The 25,639-nt window shown below is 44.1% G+C and overlaps 1 protein-coding gene across 1 annotated transcript in view; it reads right to left on the bottom strand.

The window, feature by feature from the left end:
* Positions 1–1,510: 1,510 nt before the first annotated feature.
* The window catches only part of LOC138267863 (collagen alpha-1(XXI) chain-like), a 603,972-nt gene continuing 579,843 nt past the window's right edge, over positions 1,511–25,639 (bottom strand). The window contains exons 24-30 of the mRNA XM_069217091.1: positions 17,632–17,676; positions 17,508–17,540; positions 15,944–16,090; positions 12,659–12,713; positions 10,277–10,465; positions 7,495–7,572; positions 1,511–2,586 (exon numbers count right to left, since the gene is read on the bottom strand). Of these exons, the coding sequence (XP_069073192.1) occupies positions 2,393–2,586; positions 7,495–7,572; positions 10,277–10,465; positions 12,659–12,713; positions 15,944–16,090; positions 17,508–17,540; positions 17,632–17,676 (741 nt within the window). The 3' untranslated portion in view covers positions 1,511–2,392. The remainder of the gene's footprint in view (positions 2,587–7,494; positions 7,573–10,276; positions 10,466–12,658; positions 12,714–15,943; positions 16,091–17,507; positions 17,541–17,631; positions 17,677–25,639) is intronic.

Raw genomic sequence — 25,639 nt, 5'->3', positions numbered from 1 at the left:
AGTGGACATCCAAAGTATGGTCTTCCTTGTCTTTATCCCTCTGGTCCTCCTAGTTCTCATGGAGCTGTCCATGTAGTTCCTGTCATCCTTGGTTAGGGTCCTCATGAGTCTGATCCTCATTGGCCTTCTGATCCTGGTCCCATGGGGCATGAAATCTCCTAGGTCTTTCTATTCTTCCTGGGCATGCTGATTTATTGCCTCCTGATACTGCTAGCCATGACCATACCTAGTTGTGGTCATTCCAATCCTGATCCTTTTGCTGCTTGTCACTTCCTCCTCTCTTTTCTGATCTCTGCGGTCATGCTCCTCCCTTCTCTTGTTTTCCAGGTACGGGTCTGTCCATCTGTGTCTGCTATTCCTAGTCCTGCCCTGTCTTGTCCCTCCTGACCGGTTCAGTGCTCTTGTATCCTTCTAGCCCTCCTCATCCTGCTGGTCCATGTCTTCCTGGTCCTCCTACGTATTGCCCTAATTCTTCACAACCTGGCCCCACTACACCTAGTTATGTTTCTCCTGGTCCTGTTCCTCCATGTCAATTTATTCCTAGTTCTCCTTTTCCTTGGTCACCCTGGTCCTTGCCAGCTAGGTCTCCTTGGTCCTGGTCCATTTTGTCCTGGTTCTCATGGCTCTGGCCATTCTAGCCCTTCTGGTTTTGGTCCGTATCCTCTGACAGGTTGTCATGCTCTTCGTACTGGTCCTCCTTTTCTCGTGTCTCCCCAACAATGACTGAGTTGAGTATAGGCTTCAAGATTGTCACACATATTTGTATTTATGTATTTATTTATTTGGCTTCTAGTTATCTTTTGCTGAGACAAAGCATGCAAGGACAGAAATCCGAGCCTAGAAGAGGCAAGACCCAGACCACTTAAAACACTCCTTAACATGGCAAAAAATAAACTACAACTCCCAAGATACATTGACGGGTGATTTAAATGCCAGTGTGACTGCAGGGGTCACTCATGACATCGGACTTCTGGACATCTGTGCCAGAAACGCACCCTGCAGAGTGAATAGTGTTAAAAGGTTTGTTTATTCAGCGGAGTGATTTGACACTTCCCTTAAGAATTACCCAGATATTTTGCTTACCTTGTCCCTGCTTTCACTTACCGTGCTCCGCAGATACCTGATTATTGTTTCATCACCCAGTTTACCACCTGCAAGTGCACCCTCGCACCAAGTGACTTATGTAAGTGCCCCCGTCTTTATGGCCCAGATACCATCTGTCTCTCTGCACTCCCTGTTAGCTGTTACTGCTACTAAGCAAGCGCAATTCCTGTTACTTACAAAGTAGCCCAAATAAGCACAAGGCTTCCAATAAGAGTCCGCAAAATTATCCAAGCACTCAAAAATCATTAAAAGGAGGATCATGAATTTTGAAAGTACCATATATTCTCATGAGTATCAAAAACATACTCATTATTTTTCGAGACAACTTTGGAGACATAACTTTAAAGACTCATGTACAAACAGCAAAATACCTATAGCACAAAATATCTATGTGCCATGACCTGAAGCTCCTAGAACAGAAGTTTGATTTCAACACTGATTTTGCTGTTTTATTTTACCTGTAAACAACTCAACTTAATTCACACACTTACTTTTGCACTTACTTTGTACATTTGTACATGTACTTACTTTCATAATATTCGCACACTTCCCTGCAAGCCCATTCCAAGTTGGCCACTTCCCTGCCATTTCTTGGAATCTTTTTTCGCTTATGTCCAGCTAAATAAAGACCTCTTCAGCACTATTTATCTGGTTGCAGGTTAAATAGTGGCCGGATAAATAACCACTTCCTTTATAGATAGTCCTGAAATATAAAATGATTATTTGAAGATGGGCACTATCTTCAAAGTGAAGAGTCATATGATTCGATGTCCTGAATAGGGGTCTTCATAAAACTGCTGAATATGTGTCTTGGTTTGCAGAGGCAGATGCCTCTCGTTTCTGGCAGCAAAACATTGGAACTTTCTTTCTTTCCTCAATTTTTGTTCCCATAAACCTCCTCTTCATCCAGTTACCAGCTCATTTTTCAGTGCCAGGACATGCAGGTACGTTACAAGTGATGTTAACAAATTTATTTAATTCATTCTTTCATAGAGACCCTGCTCTTTACAAACAATACTCTAAGTGAAGGATAAAGTTACCTTAATGTTTCACTAAATTTACTTTAATAATGATCATTGAAAACAACAGAACACACAGTATGTCTTTACAAATTTCATGAATAACAATAACAATTGTATAAAGTTAATTTCACAGAGAGCAGCTTCCTTCCTGAGACTAATGCTTCAACCTTTCGTTATAGGTTTGGTGGATCCCCATAGGGTGGCTGGAGGCAGTGTGGCGCATCAGATACCATGCATTCACTGAATCTACAGGCAGCTCAGAAGAATTAATTTAAGTTGGGGCCTTTCCTGAAAGGGTCTTCTCTCATGTTGTAGGCAGTGTAACAGGATGACAAGTCACAAACACCATTGATTCCAGGAAGTCCACGCTTTCCATGTGTGCCTGGGGTTCCATCCATACCAGGGTTTCCAGGAGGACCTGGTAGACCTTCACCATTGTGTCCCGGGGGTCCTTGGGAGCCTGTGTACAGACATGAAAGAATTTTTGTTTATAAAAATCCTGTCTGGCAATCTCAACCTACCTTTTTTGGTAATTACACTAATACTTTTTTTAAGCTTTGTTATAAATCATAACACTCTTCTTGATGAACACAGAACCTGAAGACCCCCTTAACTACTGCTGGTTGGCCCCATTCATAATTATTTTCATTTATGAGTTATGAAAGTGGCCAATCCTTCTCCAGATATTTTGCTGCATATAAATTAATGGACTAGGGCATTATCTGTCTATATGCTAGCTCATTGGAATAGCCTCTAAATTTTCTGAATTTATTTTGAAACTGTTAAGTAGGTGTCAAAAGTCCTAAAGAGCATACAGTAGCTCTGGAGTCCTTAAAGTACTCCAATGCATAGTCTGTGTTCTCGTTGAAGTGGTGGAACCAATCAAAAGGCAAATTATAAAGGAGGCTGATGCATTCCAGTGAGTCCTGGGGAACACATTCACATGTGACAATGAAGTACAACACAAGTCCTGACTGCCTTTTCTAGGCAATCCATAATATTCAGACCTGCACTGATAACATGGCTGTATCCTGTCCATCATGAATTGCCTGGGCCAAAGAGACCCCAATGTCTTCCAGGACTACCACCAAGATCGCACTGGCCGTGTCCCACAGGGCATGTGTGTAACGTCCCAGTAAACAAAATTGCACTTACAGATCGCAATGCTAGACCGGTAGAAGGAAATGTGCTTGCCAAAACCCTCAATCCTCTTGGAACAAAGGATCTCTGGGGTGGGTCACCAGGCATGAGCCTGTGACATCTGGCCACCTGCCTATTCCTGCGGGTAAGAGCAAGGCTTCAACCAAGTGGCCATCAAAGAATCAGTGAGGGCATTATTGAAAAGCTGGAAGGGCACAGAAGTGGCTTGCACATGCCATTAAAATTTCTGTGAACTCATTTCTTTTGGTCTCGATTGAGGGTAACTGCAATTCTGGTGCAACAACAGACCTCTGGACCGCCACAGCAAATAAGGCACTCTCTTTCTTTGGTGACCAATGTAGTGAATCAAGCTCTCTCTGGCGAGGTGTCAAGCATGTGCGCATTCTCTAAATTAATGTATAATCCATCATCAGTATAGTGAGGGTGAGCCATCTTTGGCAGAAGCTCTGGGTTATACTCAGTTTGCTTGATGACGGATTGAACATTTGAGATTTCATATGGGTAAGCTGCAGCTGCAGTGGGTTCGGAGTCCGTCAATGGTGTTGGCACTAGATCATCTTCTGGCACCAGTGGCATAGGTACCAGCATTGATGTAGTAGGGATCAGTCTAGGGCCACCGTTTTTTTTTTTTTTGTGCATTTTTCGCACTAAGTGGGAAGGTTATGCCCAGACGTGGGTCACGTGCTTGCTATGCCACTGGATTCAAGTTAGCCTGGCTAATGAGGTGTGACACCCCGCAACCAGTCTTAGGATGCTGGTGTCTGGTGTAGGGAGGGCTTGGCCTGGCAGTTTAGGCTGGACTGTTCCCATGGGTAGCAGGGTCAAGACTGATTTGCATAGGGCTGGGTCCAAACTGGAATGGAGTGGCGAGCAAAACAAACAATGGATTTAGGACCAGATATGTGACTGGTGGTGAATGTTTGACATTGATCAGCATTCGGTATATCTTCTGTTCTTTTTGCATGGCCACAGTAGAAGCCATTACCGGCATCAGTAGTGGCAACTCACACAATTTGAATTGGGAGCAGGAACACCCCAGTTTCTCCTTGTGTTGAGGGACATACAGCTGTACTTACAGGTCTCTGATCACCTTTGGGTGAATGAGGATACAATTGTTTTTTACTTATAGTGGTGGCCTGAGCCCAAACACTAAAGACTCACCTCATGTGGGACCATAACCGACATCTGCTTTCTGCAGTCATGGCAGGGCATGAAACCTAATGGTTTGGGTGGGGACATCGTTCCATGGCAAACTGGTAAACTGGCGAAATTGAATTAGAAGTTGTTGGAAAACTTATCAAAGTTGGGAGGGGTGAGGACATGTTTAGTTGCATCTTTTATTCCTCGCACACGTTTGCTTGTTACCCGTAGCAGTTTTTGCCTCTGTGCTTCAATTTTGGCATGCCTTTCCTAGATCTTTTCACTGCATCCACCAGTACCCGGCTCTGGCATATTTTTTTTTCCTGATTTCAGGACTAGTAAACCTGGTGGCTGGATGTTGTAGGAATTCCTTAGCCTTACAAAGCCAATGGTATCCCAATAGGCACTCCTTTTACAATAGAACTCATTGATCCCATGTTAATGGCAATGAAAACTACATTTCTATTCTCTATTTTGTCAAGCAGATGCTGGGGGACCTGTGCGCTCTCCTGTGTACGTGCTTCTAGTGGCGTGTCCTGAGGTCTAAATGCAATGTCTGGTTCTAGGCTTATAGTTCTAACGAGGTTTTTCTTCCATCTATTTTCCTATCTCAGATGAAGAATTGTGGTGGCTTATGTTGGATGTCCATGGGGCATTTTTGGTGCTCCTTGAAAGGTCACAGATGTTTAGAAAAAAAGATAACCTGTCCCTCTCGTTTGAAGCATTTGGTAACAGTATAATTTCTTCCACCACTCATCAGGACCACCATCACCCTAGGCAGTGGGTGATGTATTCCCTTCAGATGTGCAAAGCCGTTCCTTCAGCTGGATGGCTGAGTCCTGGTTAAAAGTTCAGTAAGATGCCCTAATAGGTAGTAGAGGGCTGCAACTCTGGTCTGGGATTTACGATTCACTGTTCCATGGGATTTGTATAAGATCAATTCATTACTTAGACATGAATTCCAGGAGTAATTAATTTTTCAATCCTTTTTGTCTTTTTAACAATTCTAGATCAAAAAAATCATTTCCATCGAAAATGAATTTAGTTTTTTTTTCACAGTAGATGGCAGTGTTGCACCATATATATTTACTTCAACCCGCGGGGGGAAAAAAACAAAACAAAAAAAACCTCGTCACTTGCACTCTACTGCGACAACACATTAGTACTGTAATAATAAAAGTGTGAATGTGTTTACTGTTATACTTGCTCCAAACCAAACAGCAAGTGTTACTGTCTCACGTATATTTTCACTGCAAGGGTAGAGAGCAATATCCTCTTTATTACCTTTGGGGGCCATGACTCATGAGAGGCAACGTCACACAGAAGGGGCCCATGACTAGTTGTTTCCGCCTGTAAAATACATTTGCCACATTTTCATTTTCGTGGCACAAATATATTTATTGTCATCAAAATAAACAATAATTAGTTTAGTATAAACCTGTATAGCATGGATCTAAATTGGTACACTTAATCCATTGATTAAAGTTCGTGTTTGCACCATTCGTAACTAAAACAAATGATATTTGACTAAACTCAATAATGCAAAAATTTATTTTATTTCGATATTTTTCTTTAAAAGTGTATCAGTGCATCGCTGTGCGTCCCGGGAAAGAATGATACCTGTAGCGATTTACGCCCCCTTCTGCAATATGGCCCACAAGTCGAACCGTTCCTAGCCTGAATTCCCAGTACTCCATCATAAGGAGATTGCCTGCCATTGATAAAGCCCACTCGGCTGCGATCCCCTGCCCAGAAAAAGGTAGTGATCTTCGATGTCAACATCTGAAACCGTTTTCCAAGAATGGGTGCGGAATGTTTGCAAAAAAATACAAGAAACATGGGAGACACATCACTGTAAACAATGCTACTTGCCCCAAGGGGTTCAAATGCAGACGACCCCACTTCTGTAGGCTTCTAGTCAGTCCGGTCATAAAGGGCTAAAAGTTAAGATTCTATACCAAATTTGGCAGGCGGAAGACATGAATGCCCAGGTATCTGAAAGGGACACAGCATGTCAGGAATGTGGGAGACCAAGAATGTCCACCTGCATCCCCCCAACCTGTACCAACAGAGATTTGGTCAAGTTGACCTACAATCCTGAGGCCTCTCCTTAGAGCAGAAGAATCTCCAGGCATCTTGGGCCCAACCACTGTGGATCTCCAATAAACAGCAGGATATCATCCACATAGGGAGCTATGTACTCCTTGAAGCCCCCCTCAGGACCATCCCCATATTCAGGTGCCAGATCTAATGAGGAGCGCCTAAGGTTCAATTGCCAAGGTGAATAACAATGGAGACAGGGGACAACCCTGTCGGGTGCTTCTGTGGATAGGAAACGGCAGGGAGAGGACACCCTAACCTGAATCTGAGCGGTAGGGGTAGCGTACAAGAAGGCAATGAGTGTGGAAGAAAGACCCAAAGTCCATGCATCTCAGCACATCTTCCAGAAGGGACTCTCCACAGTATCAAAGGCCTTCTCAAATTCAATTAGGAGCGGAGCCGTTGGGCCTAGCCTCTTTTTATTATCAGCATTTTATTAATACCAACGTATTTTTACATTAGATCTCATTCTACCACCCGATAAAGACAGTCTCATGGACGAGTAGTGTACAGTGTAAACAGTAGGACAGTCGTTCACGTCTTTTTAAATAGAAATGACAATGGCTGGATACTAAAGATATTACGTTGGCCTGATATTGCTGGATATTGGCATATGATGTGACTGCGTGAATGGATGCGCATCGAGTGACACCCACCACATGATCATTTGAATACATTTAAAAATATGGATCCATGCTGTTTTGGGTTGCACACTAAACAAATTCTAGTTTAGTTAAATGACAATGTTATCTTTACCACTCAGTTCCAAGGGGGGTGTGTGTTTGTGTTTTAATATTGGGTTTCTCTTCTGCACCCAGGTCCCACTAGAACTCTAAAAGTGCTTACAGTCGGGTTTGCTACTATACTCAGCACTAATAATGTATGTGATATTGAACTCTATTATAAAATAACTACAAAAGGAATATTCATCTTGGCATCTAATGAAAAAATACTTTTGACGCATTACCCGTTGGGCCTGGAGGTCCGGGTGGTCCGATTTGTCTTTCTCCTTTGACACCTCTGTCACCTTTCAGTCCCTTTTCACCTGTATATAAAATAAAATAAAAATATGTAATTAGATAACTGTTGGTCCACATAGCCAGCTCTTGTCACACTACTTGACTGCACTGGTTGGTGAAATCAGAGATTGTCACTGCTACTGCTGTGATAATATGCAATATCAGTGCACTGCACTTTCAGTAATTACATAAATCTGTACGTTGTGCTGCTGAAGGGAATAATGATGGTCATTAAAGGACATCAAAGGCAGGATTAAAAGACATCCTTTTCTTTTGCATTCCCGGGCCTAGAAAATTTTGTAGACATAGCTAAATACAATAGCTCTTCCTTTGAGAAAGGCTGCCTTTTTATGTCCGTTTGTAAAAGTCAATATTATTTCCTACATGCCTTTCCTAGTCCCCACCTCGATTTTAGGTGAACATTGGACATAAGCTTCGAGGGACTGTGGAAGAATGCTCAAAAGCATTACATAACGCCTCATTTTCTGAAGAAAGAAATTCTTCATCAGAGTAGAAGTAAAAGAGGATATGTAATATACCAGTGATAAAAACTTTCGCTTAACGAAGGCGCTACTCTATATTCGACCATAGTTACTTTTTACCAGCCAGTCGACTAAGATCCATTATTTATATGCTGCCAAGAATACACACATCAATTTCGGATCAGCCTTGTCGACCCATCATCTCAAGTGTTGATTCAAATCAGTATGCACATGGATACTTTCCTGCAACCATTGCTACATGCCGTTTCTACTTATGTATAATGTTATGTCTATTTACGTGAGACACACAATAGATTTTCTTTATAAATTACGAAAATTGGTTATAGAAAAAGCATTGTTGGGTACAATAGCGTCAGAATTAAGAAAAAGAGTGTCTCGAAATGCTCGAAAAGTCAGTATGAACGACACGTGGGCAATTCTGAGTCAAGCAATAAGCTAAAATAACTAAAACTACAAGTCCCAAGAACCTCTGCACAGGTGAAATTAAGAGGGATTAAGTTTGACTAGAAAAACTGTTGAATAGCCTGGTGGAAACTTAGAAGGAAATATAGACCATTAACCTCATTTACTTCCAGGCCAATTTCACATAGTCTGTGTCTTGTTATGAAGAGGTGTTCATAGGCACTGGGTTAGCATGCAGTAGCTGCCTGACACCTTCTTGGATAGTTGTGTGACTCTCTTTTCAAGAGTTTGCCACCTGCTCCCTTCTTGTTTTGACTTTATTTGGTTCCCTTGTGAAGTAGGGTTAGGCAGGACTGTTACTCTACCAATTACAGGCCCAAGGTTTGGCACCTATATCCAGGTCACTGTTGAGCTCATCACAACACCATGCACCAGAGTTTGGTACTATCACTTTCCTTTGTGAACCTGTATTATTTGCACTGCTTTGTCTTCATTGATGCGATATTTATGCCTTTGAATATGTTCCCGTTGTGAAGTCTGGCCTTGCTTCCTGAAGGGCCGTACGAGAAAAGCACCAATTGTGTGTCACTCTGTACTTCACTCCCATCACCCTTTTTTCTCCCTGTGGCTCTCTGCTTGTTCTCATTCTGATCGATAGGAAGGGAGGTGCAGGATTCTCATTTGAGCCACGACCTTTCTTGCAAAGCTTCACAACTAGATGTGGTTTCATTGTACATATTGATAGAGCACGATGGAAGATTAGACGTTTGAATGGAATAACCTTTGACAATCGTTAAAAAGCATGAATCAAACTTCTGCTTAAGGTCTTGATGCATAATATTTTGCAGTAAAATGTATTTAAACAGAGGGAGAATTTTTATATGCAAATAACTTGGATCTCGATGGGTTCTGACAATGACTCAGAAGATGCTAATTTATTCATGCATCATTTTGAAGTTACGTAAGTGTTGCCAATAAATGAATGAAAAGGAAAGCTAGAGATTTGTTTTACAATATATTGACATCTTCATGATATAGAAACAAACTTGGATGTCTCTTGAAAGAACATCATGGCACTGAATGGGGTTAACCAAAGAATTAAATATACTCCCACTTGTCAGTGAATAATATGTGAGTTATCTCAGTATGAAAGTGATTTTAGTCAAGGGGAAGAATATTATACTCTTTACACTAAGGATACTGACAGCAACACTACAGCAGCTATCCTAAACCTTTGCACAATAATTTGCCTTTTATCCAGGCATTAATGATTAGAATGATTGCCTATGGACCAAATTATTATGAACAAACTAAATTGAAATAGGCAAAGGCATTTTAGAAAGAGAACACCCATGAGATATTTTGAAGATAACAACGCTGAGAGTAGATGGTCTTTAAAGAGAGGAATTACTTAAGGTTAAAATGAAGGTACAAAAAGGAGATCAGTATTTTTATCTACTTTTTCTCTGCATTAAAAAAACAGGCATGATTTGTAAACAGAGGCCAGTGATGCAATCAAATACTGAACTCAAGAAAATGTATTCAAAACGAATTTCCATTGTTTTCGTACAATTTCCTCAAAAAAGTCTAAAATGTTTAGGTAATCTACAAAGACTGTCTCAGTAAATTTGCACTGAATGTGGACATTTTCTGTGTTGTGTTCTGCGAATGCAATCGACTTCTGGATCAACAGGGTTCTCAGACTGTGCACCACTCATTGACATCTTTGTTTCAACTCATTCAAAGTGTCCTGAGGAGGCAGAAATGAGACATGCTGTGCTGCCCAAAACCCTAAATTAAAAACATACTGCAAATATGGCGTTACCTGTGAGCCCTTGTGCTCCCTGAATACCCTGTAGGCCAGGATACCCCTGCCTCCCCGGTCTTCCTGGGTATCCTGGCAGTCCTCTGTCACCTGTCCTTCCTTGAAGCCCTGGAGTTCCAGGCAAGCCTTGTTTTCCTTCACATGTTTGACAGTCGGCCTTTAGGTTCTGAAGAAAGGAAGGCAGCTGGTCTGCAAACAGAAACATGATAAATGTATTGTGACTCCATGCCTTCAGCCTAGCCTATCAGTCTTACATTTGTATGAAGATGTTATTTTCTTATCTTTCAATCCATGTCTATCTTGAAGAAGGAACAAAATCTTAATCTGCTGTGCTTTGTATTATGTTAATTCCATAGATAATTACTTAACGGGCCTGAACCATAGATCAATGTGAAAAAAGAACCAGGTGGGGAGTGGTGAACAGCAATCCTAAGTATTCACCATTTGTGTAACAAATAAATGTACAACTGCATGATTAAAGTTCAATATAAAAGAAAGGCACTCAACTGTACTGGCACTCTGCTGTTTGGGGGGGGACCATAGTATTCTTTGTGACCTGAACATGAGGTAGGAAAGCGCTATACAAATGCTACAACACAATTCAGTGTCATAAGAGAGAATAAGCAGGGTATGTCAGACATGGCCCCGTGAGCCTACTGTAGTGGATCCTATTTAGTCTTAATGGGGATCAGGAATTTAGCTTAGCCTTTGGCTTGCAGGCCTGTGCCCCCGTCACCTAGTGACTTTTAACCTACTTAGCTTGCTCTGTTTTAACACATTTATTTAATTATTTCTTCCAAGATGGCTGCCATGTTTATAGTTAGGAAGAAGTTTTAGTTTCATGTTATCAGTGCCATTCTGTAAAGGCGTCACTATCCGTGTCAAAGATAAATGAGATACGTAGGTATTTACATCATGTACTTTCCCACTTTTGTGGGACAGTAACATAATGTATCTATTCAGGTAATTGTTTATATAACTGCTGCCCCAAGCATGCCTTCTTATCTATTGTTGGGAACACACCTGCGTCAGGGGTCCTACAAGATCTCTAAAAATACATCTCACTCAGACAAGATATTCAGAGGGATTCCTACCAGATGCCATTGACACTAACTATGCTACACATCGCATTGATGCTGACCCAGTTTTCGTGTCCCCATGCAGTCTGATCTAGAGATCTCATTCCAATGTAATGAGGGTTGGGGGGCTCTTCTCATTGACATGGTCTTGGCAGATTAGGTTTAGCTCCATCATGCTAGGGCAATGTGTAATTTTCTTTAATCCATCACCTGATTGATGATAATGCATTTTCTTGCAGGATTTGCGAATAAAAAGTGGTCATATGAAATAATGTTGTACTTAGCTTGATTCCAGTTGTTAAATAAAATGAACAAATAGGACAAATATGCATTGTTTGGTGGCAACCTCTTATGCCTACTTCTAATAGTACTTTAGTGAGGAGTCCTTAAGAAGCAATATTTAGAACAGGGGTGTCCAACAACAATCCTGAAGTGCAAGAGCCTAGAGAGATTTTAAGGATAACTAATGACTAAGGCCTTCATTTAGAAACTGATGGATGGCCCACTGTCCGCCAGGTGGAGTTGTCTATGTATTTAGAGGAGCTACCACCATGGTGGCTACTCTGACGGCACTGAAAGTTTGACGAGCGACTACCATGATTTATGTGCCACTCAGCAAATTCTTGTGTTTTTCAAAACAAACTCCCAACAAACTAGTTTTGTTTTATAAAAAAAAAAAAAAATGATCCTGCTAGCAGTATTCGCCTTATTATTTGTTCACAACCATCAGGCTTTTCTGCGGTTCTGAACAGAAAAAAAATACCTCTGTCCTACGTAGGGCAGTCAGACTGAGGTACTTAGTCGATACGCCTCTCAGATGTTGGTGTAAGGTTTCCTCTAGCAGAGGAAGTGGGGTCACCACCAGCAGAAACATGATGGTGCGCCTAAGTGTAAGTAGAACGGGGGGACAAACAGTTTGGAGTAAAGGGTAGTTCCCCAATTTTATGGGGTAATACCTTGCCTGCTAAACTCTAGATGGGAACCTAAGCCGGTTATTACCATTTCCATTCATTTTAAGCAAAGTTATCTCATCTGGTGTACCTTTGGCCTTCATGGGTCAATACTGGAAACATCTAAGTTAGTTAACTGTCCAGGCAAAGAAATGAGGTCAGATGTAGGCACATAAAATGAGGCCCGTAGAAAGGCTGTTGAGATGAATCTGTTACAAAGTAACAACGAGACGACTTGAAAGGATGAAAGAGAATGACAAAGAGGAACAAGTAAGGAGACATGTTGAAAGGAGCAGAGATAAGTGATCCAGAACAAGAGAGGTGTTCAATAACTTGCATATGAGTGTACTTACTCTGCAGAATGTTGGTGCACAGCTTTATAATGTGGTCTTCTGTTAACGATTTTCCCTAAATGGAACAAAACAAATACAGATGAAGGGCTTCGGACGTTCCATCAGTTACCTATTCCCAAGCAGAACATTGTGTATTTGTTGGTACACCAAGAACAAATCTAATAGGTTTTATACTAGCTAAATCAAGCATGTGTTTACCCACCAGGTTGTTGATGAAAATTTGAGTAACCTGAGGAAGAGTCTTACAAATTCTGATTTTTTAAAATAAAGTCTGGCTCATCCCTAAATCTGAGCCATCTTTTTAAGGCAATGTTATCCCTTTTCGCCCTAACATGACATGTGTTAAAAAGCATTCCTGTATAACTATTACAGTTAAAAATGTAGCCAGTCTATGAGTGCACAGAAAAGCTGCTTATTTAGATATTGTCAGAAAAAGATGGGAGAACACTACTCTTGTCCTCTTGGATTTAAAGTGTATAATGACGATGAAGAGACAAAAAGAGCAAAGCAGTGTGGTATGGGAATAAAGTATACACTCCTCGGAACCCTAACCCTATCATGCTATTCATCAGGACATCAGCTGCTTGCTAAGGTTGTGCTTACTTTAGGTGGAAACGACCACATTCATATATAGAATTCTATTGTTAGATCCTCCCCATCCTACTATGGCCCCTTAGTACTTCCTGCAGCAGGCTGGAAACCTCATTAAACTTATTTACGAGGTCATTTAGACTCCAAAAGGCGGCTAACCTAACTGTACCAGGGTAGCCATTGTGTTTGCCTCTCCAAGAAATAGAAGGGCCTCCCACAAGCTGCTGACCACCCTCCGTTGTTGGCTCCCTGTAGATTCAATGTCTGAGACCACCATGCTCCGGCAGCACAGACAGCGCAGAGCGCACCAGAGCTGTTACAGGCAGTTCTTAATTTGTAAAAGAATAACTGACAGGCCCAGGGTTTTGCTCAGATGCCCGTGTCAGTGCTACAAACTGTTGGCGTGACAAATACTATGGTTAGACGTTATTCCTCTCCATGTCTCAATAAGTTTACCACCAGGCACTCTCTGCCACTTTATCTCACTCTTGCAGGTAGTTGCCTTCTCCCTTTATTAGGCTTTTTTCCATCTTTCTCTTCCTTCTTCTTTCTCCGTTGGTGGTTTTTCCTCTCTTGCTCTGAGTCAAAATCTGATGATAAAAAATAAGTGCCGGTCACCAAAAATTAGTGCCGGTGGGTCCCACCTGCAACCACCAGCACAAATTAATTATTGGCTGCAGCCATGGTCTTGATGTGACATTGGCTGGTGAGGGGGGAACACTGTTTGCTACAGAAACTGTGTGATGACAACTCTCTCTGTCCTGGTACATGGGAAATTAGGTTGTGGTTGGCACCTCAAACCTGACTGAGTCGCTTTTGTGTGTTTATTTTAAAACGTTCATTACTCTGCAGCTTTGGTTCTATGTTGAAAGGATGGTTATTCCACAAAGCAAAATTGTGAGATGCTCTCCACATCACTTTAGCTGACAGTGCTTAAGAATCTCTAGAGAATTAATGGTTAGAAACAGCACATATTTTTAATATATCTGCAAGTGTGCCCTTAATATTATAGAAAAAGGGTGGGACTCATTGCGAAAGAGGGAAAAGCAAAAAGGGACAGTGCTGTACCTACAGTCCCTGCCCCTCTCTCCATCACAGCTTTTCTGGTGCAGGATTTACCCGATGCAAATCTTCACCTTGTTAGTATGTGTCAGATGTTTCTACATTCAGTAATTTGGAGTCTGTGAAGTCAAAGTTGGCTGATGTGGTATTCCCTAAGAGAAGACCGCTCCAGGTGGCTTGGAATGGGAGCGTAAAGGGAGGATGAGGAGGAGTGCAACTGAGATGTCAAAGGTCTGGATGCCACAGCTATCTAACCCAATACAGGACAATGAGAGTCTCATCTACCTTGTGACATATAGGCCCTCATTCTGACCTTGGCGGGCGGCGGAGGCCGCCCGCCAAAGTCCCGCCGTCAGGTTACCGTTCCGCGGTCGAAAGACCGCGGCGGTAATTCTGACATTCCCGCTGGGCTGGCGGGCGTCCACCTTCAGGCCGCCCGCCAGCCCAGCGGGAAAGAGGCTTCCACGATGAAGCCGGCTCGGAATCGAGCCGGCGGAGTGAAAGCTGTGCGACGGGTGCAGTTGCACCCGTCGCGTATTTCACTGTCTGCGCAGCAGACAGTGAAATACATTTAGGGGCCCTCTTACGGGGGCCCCTGCAGTGCCCATGCCAGTGGCATGGGCACTGCAGGGGCCCCCAGGGGCCCCGCGACCCCCCCTACCGCCATCCGGTTCCCGGCGGGCGGACCGCCGGGAACTGGATGGCGGTAGGGGGGGTCGGAATCCCCTCGGCGGCGCAGCTAGCTGCGCCGCCTTGGAGGATTCCAATGGGCGGCGGTACACTGGCGAGTGACCGCCAGTGTTGCCGGTCCGACCGCGGCTTTACCGCCGCGGTCGGAATGCCCATTGGAGCACCGCCGGCCTGTCGGCGGTGCTCCCGCGGTCCTCCAACCCGGCGGTCATGGACCGCCAGGGTTGGAATGACCACCATAGTCTTATAAATCATCCTCTTCAGTAGTGGAATGGGTGGCAAGCATGATTAGATATTTCCCTTTGGGGCAAAAAGATCAATGCTTGATGTATCCCACAGATGGAACAATCTCCTGTGGCAACTTTCACTCGTGAGTCGAAAATACCAGCCTGCCTTGAAATTTAGGTATATTCTCCTCCCTTGCCAGAAGAGCTGCAGACCAATTCCACAGTCTAAAGTCCAGTCTCACAGTTCTGTTGTGTCTCTAATCAACTGTATGGAGCCCACTCTACCCTTCATGTTCACTTAAAACATTGCAGTGGTGTTGTTTGTGAGGAAGTGAACTTCAGTCCTCTTCAATGCCCTTTAAATGTTTTAATAAAACCTTGAGGACCAGAAAGATCTAAGACAGAGGCCGAAACAATAAGATTGCACCGTTGCAACAAACAATTAAATTAAAACATAAGTAATATTAAACCCATAAACAGCCCCAATACAAATAACAGCAGTATGTCCAATATACACCCACACACAAATTAAAATATATAAAATATATGACTCAGGATAACTTCTTTTTGGCATCATGTGTTTTTGTGTGCTTAAAGATTAAAAAATGATATCCCACGTGTCTTGGCTCCTAGTACTGCACAGCTAATAAAACTGACTAGCCACCTTTTGCTTAAGTTTCGCAGTAGTCTGTTAGTTAAGCTGAATAATACATACAGGCTTTCCTGGGAATCCTGGCAGTCCTGGTCTTCCTTGTGGCCCTTCTCCACCTACAAATCCGCGTGGCCCTGGCGGGCCGGTGAAGCCAGTTTCTCCTTTTTTCCCCTCTGCTCCTGGCTCTCCTGTGTCGCCAGAATCGCCTTTCTGAAATATAATACATAGTTGAGAATATATTAAATTAACTAAAATGCGCTTCTCATATTCAGAATTCGTAAAATAAAAATCTCAGGGCCAAATTTAAGAAGGCTTAGCACCACACTAGTGTCATTTTTTACCACATTGCATGCATTGCGCCACTTTGCGACCCTTTGTGACCCTTTGTGCAACATTATGCATGCGCCATGCATGGGCGTTCGTGTGCTAGGAGGGCCGCGAAAATGGCGCAATTAAATTTACAAGATTTCATTGCGCCATTTTTGGTGTCATTTTTAACGTCTGCTGAAAGTAATCAATGGGTCTCCTTGCACTTTCCTCTACTAGTATCAACATTTTTAACACTAATGGTCCAAAGAGCCATATTGTTCCTAATACTGCCATAGTGCGCTGTATCATAACTACAGTGCACACATGGTGGTGTTGGGTGGGGGGGGGGGGGGGCAAAGAAATTGGATACAGCACCACTTTTCTTAAATTCAGACCAAAGTGTCAAATGATTGCCTTTATACGTATAAGAATGAATATGGCTGGAAATCTGACTATGAGGGTCAATTTTCACTGTGTCTCTTACTAATAAGTGCTCTGTTTGAATTACTTAACACAGACGCCACAACTCATCAGTAGTTAGGTGAGGGATTATCAAATTTGAAACTTATGTGATCCAGTTTTTCATTTTGTAACTCAGGTCTGACATTGTTGTGAACCTGCTGCCACTATTGTCAGCATTGATGATCTGTGGATTTGTTGACAGTGCCACCAAGTCTCTGGTGCTAGTTATGGAGATTTAAGAATGGATTTATGTTCACCAGCACTGCAATTCTCTTATATTAAATAATTTCCGATCCACTCCTATCATGCCAATATTATCCAATGCTGATAACAATTGAATTTAAGGAAAACATCAGTGGTAGTATATAATATCAGTAATCTAGGACAGTTGCAAGAGCTCACTGAAGTAAAGGATTATTTCATTTCTGGCTCATCAGAAAATGATGAAAATATCTCTGTTGTCACGTCTAATGGCTACATGCTAGCCCTAGAACAAAACAGTGCAGCCTAGGAAGAGGCCAGAGAACAAGCTAAAATTCACACACGTAGAAAAAGAGGTGGTTAGCTATTCGGCCTAGCTATAAAAAGTGTAAGAAGAGTAACACAGCAAAGTGCTTTCTTGTGTGGAAAGTTAGAAAGAAATTTTAAATCAAAGCCCTTATTGGTCCAACAGGGCGTTCCGAATCTATGAGGAAGAGATTAAGCAAATGTGTGCTAAATTGTAAGAGTCGCAACAGGAGCAGTCACTGGAAGGCCTATGACTATAGTTAGGGTCCTATAGGAATACAGAACACTTCATACTTCACTTTCTGTATATTCAGGTTGAAGTAAAACATAAGCTGTAGAAATAACATACCTCTCCTTTTGCCCCCTTAACGCCTGCTTCACCCTGCAAATTAAAATTGAATTATGTGAATTATTTAAATTGTCATTGCTTGAAAACTGTCATATGAATAATGGGGATATAAATGAAAGTTTACCCTAAGTCCTGGACTTCCAGGAACTCCTACTTCTCCCCTTTCACCCTAAAAGAAATAGGAAGATAAGTTTTAAAATCTGAATACATTTTTTTTGTTTGTAATTGTACATTTCCAGAGGTGATGCATAATTCTGTAGCTTGATGACCTAATACGACTACTGACGCTCATACTGTAAACATATGCCTAAACTCTCTGTGTTGTGCAAGTGGGGGCAACTGAGAGGGAGAGGTTCTCCATCCTCAAGATGTAACACAGTTTATGGAGCCATGCTGTGTAGTCAGATACCATGTCTGAATGACTTGGTGAGTAGCCCCCAGAGCCAGCGCCATTTGTTTCTCCCTCCGAGAGTGCAGGGTATAGGTTAGAGGGTTGGGGAGCCCCAGGACAGTGTAGGCTGGGAACCTTGGTATCCTGGTGTTTAAGGCCTTGTCTGTGTCATTCAGAAGACGCCCCCAATAGCGGACTCATTTCGAGCAATGCCAGAGCAGCTGTACGAAAGTGCCTATTCCTCCACACCCCCTCCAACAGTCCGCCTATTGATTCAGGATCCACGTGCAGCTCCGAGCTGATGTGAGGTACGCGTAGGAGACTATTTCATATGCCATCTCTGTGCTAGCCCTATTGTGAACAGTGTGATGGGCCCGGTAGTAGATGTTTTCCACAGATGTTTTAACAGAAAGTGCTTTGCATCCCACCTCTTCTGTCCCGCTGTCTTCGCTGGTGGCACTGCTCCACCAAGTAGTGTATAGAGCTCTGTGAGAAAACGTCTGTCTGTCTTTTTAACCCCTTCGCTGCCAGGGCTTTTCCCCCTCCTGTGCCAGGCCTTTTTTTGCCTATTTGGGGCAGTTCGCGCTTAGGCCCTCATAACTTTTTGTCCACATAAGCTAACCAAGCCAAATTTGCGTCCTTTTTTTCCAACATCCTAGGGATTCTAGAGGTACCCAGACTTTGTGGGTTCCCCTAAAGGAGGCCAAGAAATTGGCTAAAATACAGGGAAAATTTCGTTTTTTTAAAAAAAAATTGAAAAAGTGGCTGCAGAAGAAGGCTTGTGGTTTTTCCCCTGAAAATGGCATCAACAAAGGGTTTGCGGTGCTAAACTCAGCAGCTTCCCAGCTTTCAGGAACAGGCAGACTTGAATCAGACAACCCAATTTTCCAACACAATTTTGGCATTTTACTGGGACATACCCCATTTTTGCAATTTGTTGTGCTTTCAGCCTCCTTCCAGTCAGTGACAGAAATGGGCATGAAACCAATGCTGGATCCCAGGAACCTAAACATTTCTGTAAAGTAGACAAAATTCTGAATTCAGCAAGAGGTCATTTGTGTAGATCCTACAAGGGTTTCCTACAGAAAATAACAACTGAAAAAGAAAAATATTGAAATTGAGGTGAAAAAAACATAAATGTTTCTCTACGTTTTACTCTGTAACTTTTCCCTGCAATGTCAGATTATCGAAAGCAATATACCGTTACATCTGCTGGACTCCTCTGGTTGCGGGGATATATAGGGCTTGTAGGTTCATCAAGAACCCAAGGAACCCAGATCCAATAAATGAGCTGCACCCTGCAGTGCGTTTTCATTCTATACCGGGTATACAGCAATTCATTTGCTGAAATATAAAGAGTAAAAAATTGCTATCAAGAAAATATTTGTATTTCCAAAAAGGGCACAAGATAATGTGTTGAGGAGCAGTGGTTATTTGCACATCTCTGAATTCCGGGGTGACCATACTAGCATGTGAATTACAGGGCATTTCTCAAATAGATGTCTTTTTTACACACTCTCCTATATTTGGAAGGAAAAAATGTAGAGAAAGACAAGGGGCAATAACACTTGTTTTGCTAATCTATGTTCCCCCAAGTCTCCCGATAAAAATTATACCGCACTTGTGTGGGTAGGCCTAGCGCCCGCGACAGGAAACGCCCCAAAGCGCAACGTGGACACATCCAATTTTTTGAAAGAAAACAGAGGTGTTTTTTGCGAAGTGCCTACCTGTAGATTTTGGCCTCTAGCTCAGCCGGCACCTAGGAAAACCTACCAAACCTGTGCATTTCTGAAAACTAGAGACTTAGGGGAATCCAAGGAGGGGTGACTTGCGGGGCTCGGACCAGGTTCTGTTACCCAGAATCCTTTGCAAACCTCAAAATTTGGCTAAAAAAACACATGTTCCTCACATTTCTGTGGCAGAAAGTTCTGGAATCTGAGAGGAGCCACAAATTTCCTTCCACCCAGCGTTCTCCCAAGTCTCCCGATAAAAATCATACCTCACTTGTGTGGGTAGGCCTAGCGCCCGCGTCAGGAAACGCCCCAAAGCGCAACGTGGACACATCCAAATTTTTGGAAGAAAACAGAGGTGTTTTTTGCGAAGTGCCTACCTGTAGATTTTAGCCTCTAGCTCAGCCGGCACCTAGGGAAACCTACCAAACCTGTGCATTTCTGAAAACTAGAGACCCAGGGGAATCCAAGGAGGGGTGACTTGCGGGGCTCGGACCAGGTTCTGTTACCCACAATCCTTTGCAAACCTCAAAATTTGGCTAAAAAAACACATGTTCCTCACATTTCTGTGGCAGAAAGTTCTGGAATCTGAGAGGAGCCACAAATTTCCTTCCACCCAGCGTTCCCCCAAGTCTCCCGATAACAATGATACCTCACTTGTGTGGGTAGGCCTAGCGCCCGCGACAGGAAACGCCCCAAAGCGCAACGTGGACACATCCAAATTTTTGGAAGAAAACAGAGGTGTTTTTTGCGAAGTGCCTACCTGTAGATTTTGGCCTCTAGCTCAGCCGGCACCTAGGGAAACCTACCAAACCTGTGCATTTCTGAAAACTAGAGACCTAGGGGAATCCAAGGAGGGGTGACTTGCGGGGCTCGGACCAGGTTCTGTTACCCAGAATCCTTTGCAAACCTCAAAATTTGGCTAAAAAAACACATGTTCCTCACATTTCTGTGGCAGAAAGTTCTGGAATCTGAGAGGAGCCACAAATTTCCTTCCACCCAGCGTTCCCCCAAGTCTCCCGATAAAAATGATACCTCACTTGTGTGGGTAGGCCTAGCGCCCGCGACAGGAAACGCCCCAAAGCGCAACGTGGACACATCCAAATTTTGGGAAGAAAACAGAGGTGTTTTTTGCGAAGTGCCTACCTCTAGATTTTGGCCTCTAGCTCAGCGGGCACCTAGGGAAACCTACCAAACCTGTGCATTTCTGAAAACTAGAGACCTAGGGGAATCCAAGATGGGGTGACTTGCGTGGCTCGGACCAGGTTCTGTTACCCAGAATCCTTTGCAAACCTCAAAATTTGGCTAAAAAAACACATGTTCCTCACATTTCTGGGGCAGAAAGTTCTGGAATCTGAGAGGAGCCACAAATTTCCTTCCACCCAGCGTTCCCCCAAGTCCCCCGATAAAAATGATACCTCACTTGTGTGGGTAGGCCTAGCGCCCGCGACAGGAAACGCCCCAAAGCGCAACGTGGACACATCCAAATTTTTGGAAGAAAACAGAGGTGTTTTTTGCGAAGTGCCTACCTGTAGATTTTGGCCTCTAGCTCAGCCGGCACCTAGGGAAACCTACCGAACTTGTGCATTTCTGAAAACTAGAGACCTAGGGGAATCCAAGAAGGGGTGACTTGCGGGGCTCGGACCAGGTTCTGTTACCCAGAATCCTTTGCAAACCTCAAAATTTGGCTAAAAAAACACATGTTCCTCACATTTCTGTGGCAGAAAGTTCTGGAATCTGAGAGGAGCCACAAATTTCCTTCCACCCAGCGTTCTCCCAAGTCTCCCGATAAAAATGATACCTCACTTGTGTGGGTAGGCCTAGCGCCCGCGTCAGGAAACGCCCCAAAGCGCAACGTGGACACATCCAAATTTTTGGAAGAAAACAGAGGTGTTTTTTGCGAAGTGCCTACCTGTAGATTTTAGCCTCTAGCTCAGCCGGCACCTAGGGAAACCTACCAAACCTGTGCATTTCTGAAAACTAGAGACCCAGGGGAATCCAAGGAGGGGTGACTTGCGGGGCTCGGACCAGGTTCTGTTACCCACAATCCTTTGCAAACCTCAAAATTTGGCTAAAAAAACACATGTTCCTCACATTTCTGTGGCAGAAAGTTCTGGAATCTGAGAGGAGCCACAAATTTCCTTCCACCCAGCGTTCCCCCAAGTCTCCCGATAACAATGATACCTCACTTGTGTGGGTAGGCCTAGCGCCCGCGACAGGAAACGCCCCAAAGCGCAACGTGGACACATCCAAATTTTTGGAAGAAAACAGAGGTGTTTTTTGCGAAGTGCCTACCTGTAGATTTTGGCCTCTAGCTCAGCCGGCACCTAGGGAAACCTACCAAACCTGTGCATTTCTGAAAACTAGAGACCTAGGGGAATCCAAGGAGGGGTGACTTGCGGGGCTCGGACCAGGTTCTGTTACCCAGAATCCTTTGCAAACCTCAAAATTTGGCTAAAAAAACACATGTTCCTCACATTTCTGTGGCAGAAAGTTCTGGAATCTGAGAGGAGCCACAAATTTCCTTCCACCCAGCGTTCCCCCAAGTCTCCCGATAAAAATGATACCTCACTTGTGTGGGTAGGCCTAGCGCCCGCGACAGGAAATGCCCCAAAGCGCAACGTGGACACATCCAAATTTTTGGAAGAAAACAGAGGTGTTTTTTGCGAAGTGCCTACCTCTAGATTTTGGCCTCTAGCTCAGCGGGCACCTAGGGAAACCTACCAAACCTGTGCATTTCTGAAAACTAGAGACCTAGGGGAATCCAAGATGGGGTGACTTGCGTGGCTCGGACCAGGTTCTGTTACCCAGAATCCTTTGCAAACCTCAAAATTTGGCTAAAAAAACACATGTTCCTCACATTTCTGGGGCAGAAAGTTCTGGAATCTGAGAGGAGCCACAAATTTCCTTCCACCCAGCGTTCCCCCAAGTCCCCCGATAAAAATGATACCTCACTTGTGTGGGTAGGCCTAGCGCCCGCGACAGGAAACGCCCCAAAGCGCAACGTGGACACATCCAAATTTTTGGAAGAAAACAGAGGTGTTTTTTGCGAAGTGCCTACCTGTAGATTTTGGCCTCTAGCTCAGCCGGCACCTAGGGAAACCTACCGAACTTGTGCATTTCTGAAAACTAGAGACCTAGGGGAATCCAAGAAGGGGTGACTTGCGGGGCTCGGACCAGGTTCTGTTACCCAGAATCCTTTGCAAACCTCAAAATTTGGCTAAAAAAACACATGGTCCTCACATTTCTGTGGCAGAAAGTTCTGGAATCTGAGAGGAGCCACAAATTTCCTTCCACCCAGCGTTCCCCCAAGTCTCCCGATAAAAATGATACCTCACTTGTGTGGGTAGGCCTAGCGCCCGCGACAGGAAATGCCCCAAAGCGCAACGTGGACACATCCAAATTTTTGGAAGAAAACAGAGGTGTTTTTTGCGAAGTGCCTACCTGTAGATTTTGGCCTGTAGCTCAGCGGGCACCTAGGGAAACCTACCAAACCTGTGCATTTCTGAAAACTAGAGACCTAGGGGAATCCAAGATGGGGTGACTTGCGGGGGTCGGACTAGGTTCTGTTACCCAGAATCCTTTGCAAACCTCAAAATTTGGCTAAAAAAACCCATGTTCCTCACATTTCTGTGGCAGAAAGTTCTGGAATCTGAGAGGAGCCACAAATTTCCTTCCACCCAGCGTTCCCCCAAGTCTCCCGATAAAAATGATACCTCACTTGTGTGGGTAGGCCTAGTGCCCGCGACAGGAAACGCCCCAAAGCGCAACGTGGACACATCCAAATTTTTGGAAGAAAACAGAGGTGTTTTTTGCGAAGTGCCTACCTGTAGATTTTGGCCTCTAGCTCAGCCGGCACCTAGGGAAACCTACCAAACCTGTGCATTTCTGAAAACAAGAGACCTAGGGGAATCAAAGATGGGGTGACTTGCGGGGCTCGGACCAGGTTCTGTTACCCAGAATCCTTTGCAAACCTCAAAATTTGGCTAAAAAACACATGTTCCTCACATTTCTGTGGCAGAAAGTTCTGGAATCTGAGAGGAGCCACAAATTTCCTTCCACTCAGCGTCAGCGTTCCCCCAAGTCTCCCGATAACAATGATACCTCACTTGTGTGGGTAGGCCTAGCGCCCGCGACAGGAAACGCCCCAAAGGGCAACGTGGACACATCCAAATTTTTGGAAGAAAACAGAGGTGTTTTTTGCGAAGTGCCTACCTGTAGATTTTGGCCTCTAGCTCAGCCGGCACCTAGGGAAACCTACGAAACCTGTGCAATTCTGAAAACTAGAGACCTAGGGGAATCCAAGGAGGGGTGACTTGCGGGGCTCGGACCAGGTTCTGTTACCCAGAATCCTTTGCAAACCTCAAAATTTGGCTAAAAAAACACATGTTCCTCACATTTCTGTGGCAGAAAGTTCTGGAATCTGAGAGGAGCCACAAAGTTCCTTCCACCCAGCGTTCCCCAAGTCTCCCGATAACAATGATACCTCACTTGTGTGGGTAGGCCTAGCGCTCGCGACAGGAAACGCCCCAAAGCGCAACGTGGACACATCCACATTTTTTAAAGAAAACAGTGCCTACCTGTGGATTTTGGCCTGTAGCTCAGCCGGCACCTAGGGAAACCTACCAACCCTGTGCATTTCTGAAAACAAGAGACCTAGGGGAATCAAAGATGGGGTGACTTGCGTGGCTCGGACCAGGTTCTGTTACCCAGAATCCTTTGCAAACCTCAAAATTTGGCTAAAAAAACACATGTTCCTCACATTTCTGGGGCAGAAAGTTCTGGAATCTGAGAGGAGCCACAAATTTCCTTCCACCCAGCGTTCCCCCAAGTCCCCCGATAAAAATGATACCTCACTTGTGTGGGTAGGCCTAGCGCCCGCGACAGGAAACGCCCCAAAGCGCAACGTGGACACATCCAAATTTTTGGAAGAAAACAGAGGTGTTTTTTGCGAAGTGCCTACCTGTAGATTTTGGCCTCTAGCTCAGCCGGCACCTAGGGAAACCTACCGAACTTGTGCATTTCTGAAAACTAGAGACCTAGGGGAATCCAAGAAGGGGTGACTTGCGGGGCTCGGACCAGGTTCTGTTACCCAGAATCCTTTGCAAACCTCAAAATTTGGCTAAAAAAACACATGTTCCTCACATTTCTGTGGCAGAAAGTTCTGGAATCTGAGAGGAGCCACAAATTTCCTTCCACCCAGCGTTCTCCCAAGTCTCCCGATAAAAATGATACCTCACTTGTGTGGGTAGGCCTAGCGCCCGCGTCAGGAAACGCCCCAAAGCGCAACGTGGACACATCCAAATTTTTGGAAGAAAACAGAGGTGTTTTTTGCGAAGTGCCTACCTGTAGATTTTAGCCTCTAGCTCAGCCGGCACCTAGGGAAACCTACCAAACCTGTGCATTTCTGAAAACTAGAGACCCAGGGGAATCCAAGGAGGGGTGACTTGCGGGGCTCGGACCAGGTTCTGTTACCCACAATCCTTTGCAAACCTCAAAATTTGGCTAAAAAAACACATGTTCCTCACATTTCTGTGGCAGAAAGTTCTGGAATCTGAGAGGAGCCACAAATTTCCTTCCACCCAGCGTTCCCCCAAGTCTCCCGATAACAATGATACCTCACTTGTGTGGGTAGGCCTAGCGCCCGCGACAGGAAACGCCCCAAAGCGCAACGTGGACACATCCAAATTTTTGGAAGAAAACAGAGGTGTTTTTTGCGAAGTGCCTACCTGTAGATTTTGGCCTCTAGCTCAGCCGGCACCTAGGGAAACCTACCAAACCTGTGCATTTCTGAAAACTAGAGACCTAGGGGAATCCAAGGAGGGGTGACTTGCGGGGCTCGGACCAGGTTCTGTTACCCAGAATCCTTTGCAAACCTCAAAATTTGGCTAAAAAAACACATGTTCCTCACATTTCTGTGGCAGAAAGTTCTGGAATCTGAGAGGAGCCACAAATTTCCTTCCACCCAGCGTTCCCCCAAGTCTCCCGATAAAAATGATACCTCACTTGTG

This window comes from Pleurodeles waltl, chromosome 2_1 (assembly GCF_031143425.1).
Source record: "Pleurodeles waltl isolate 20211129_DDA chromosome 2_1, aPleWal1.hap1.20221129, whole genome shotgun sequence".
Taxonomy (NCBI): domain Eukaryota; kingdom Metazoa; phylum Chordata; class Amphibia; order Caudata; family Salamandridae; genus Pleurodeles; species Pleurodeles waltl.
Note: the sequence above shows the minus strand (reverse complement) of the source record. Positions and strands in the feature narration are given on the sequence as shown.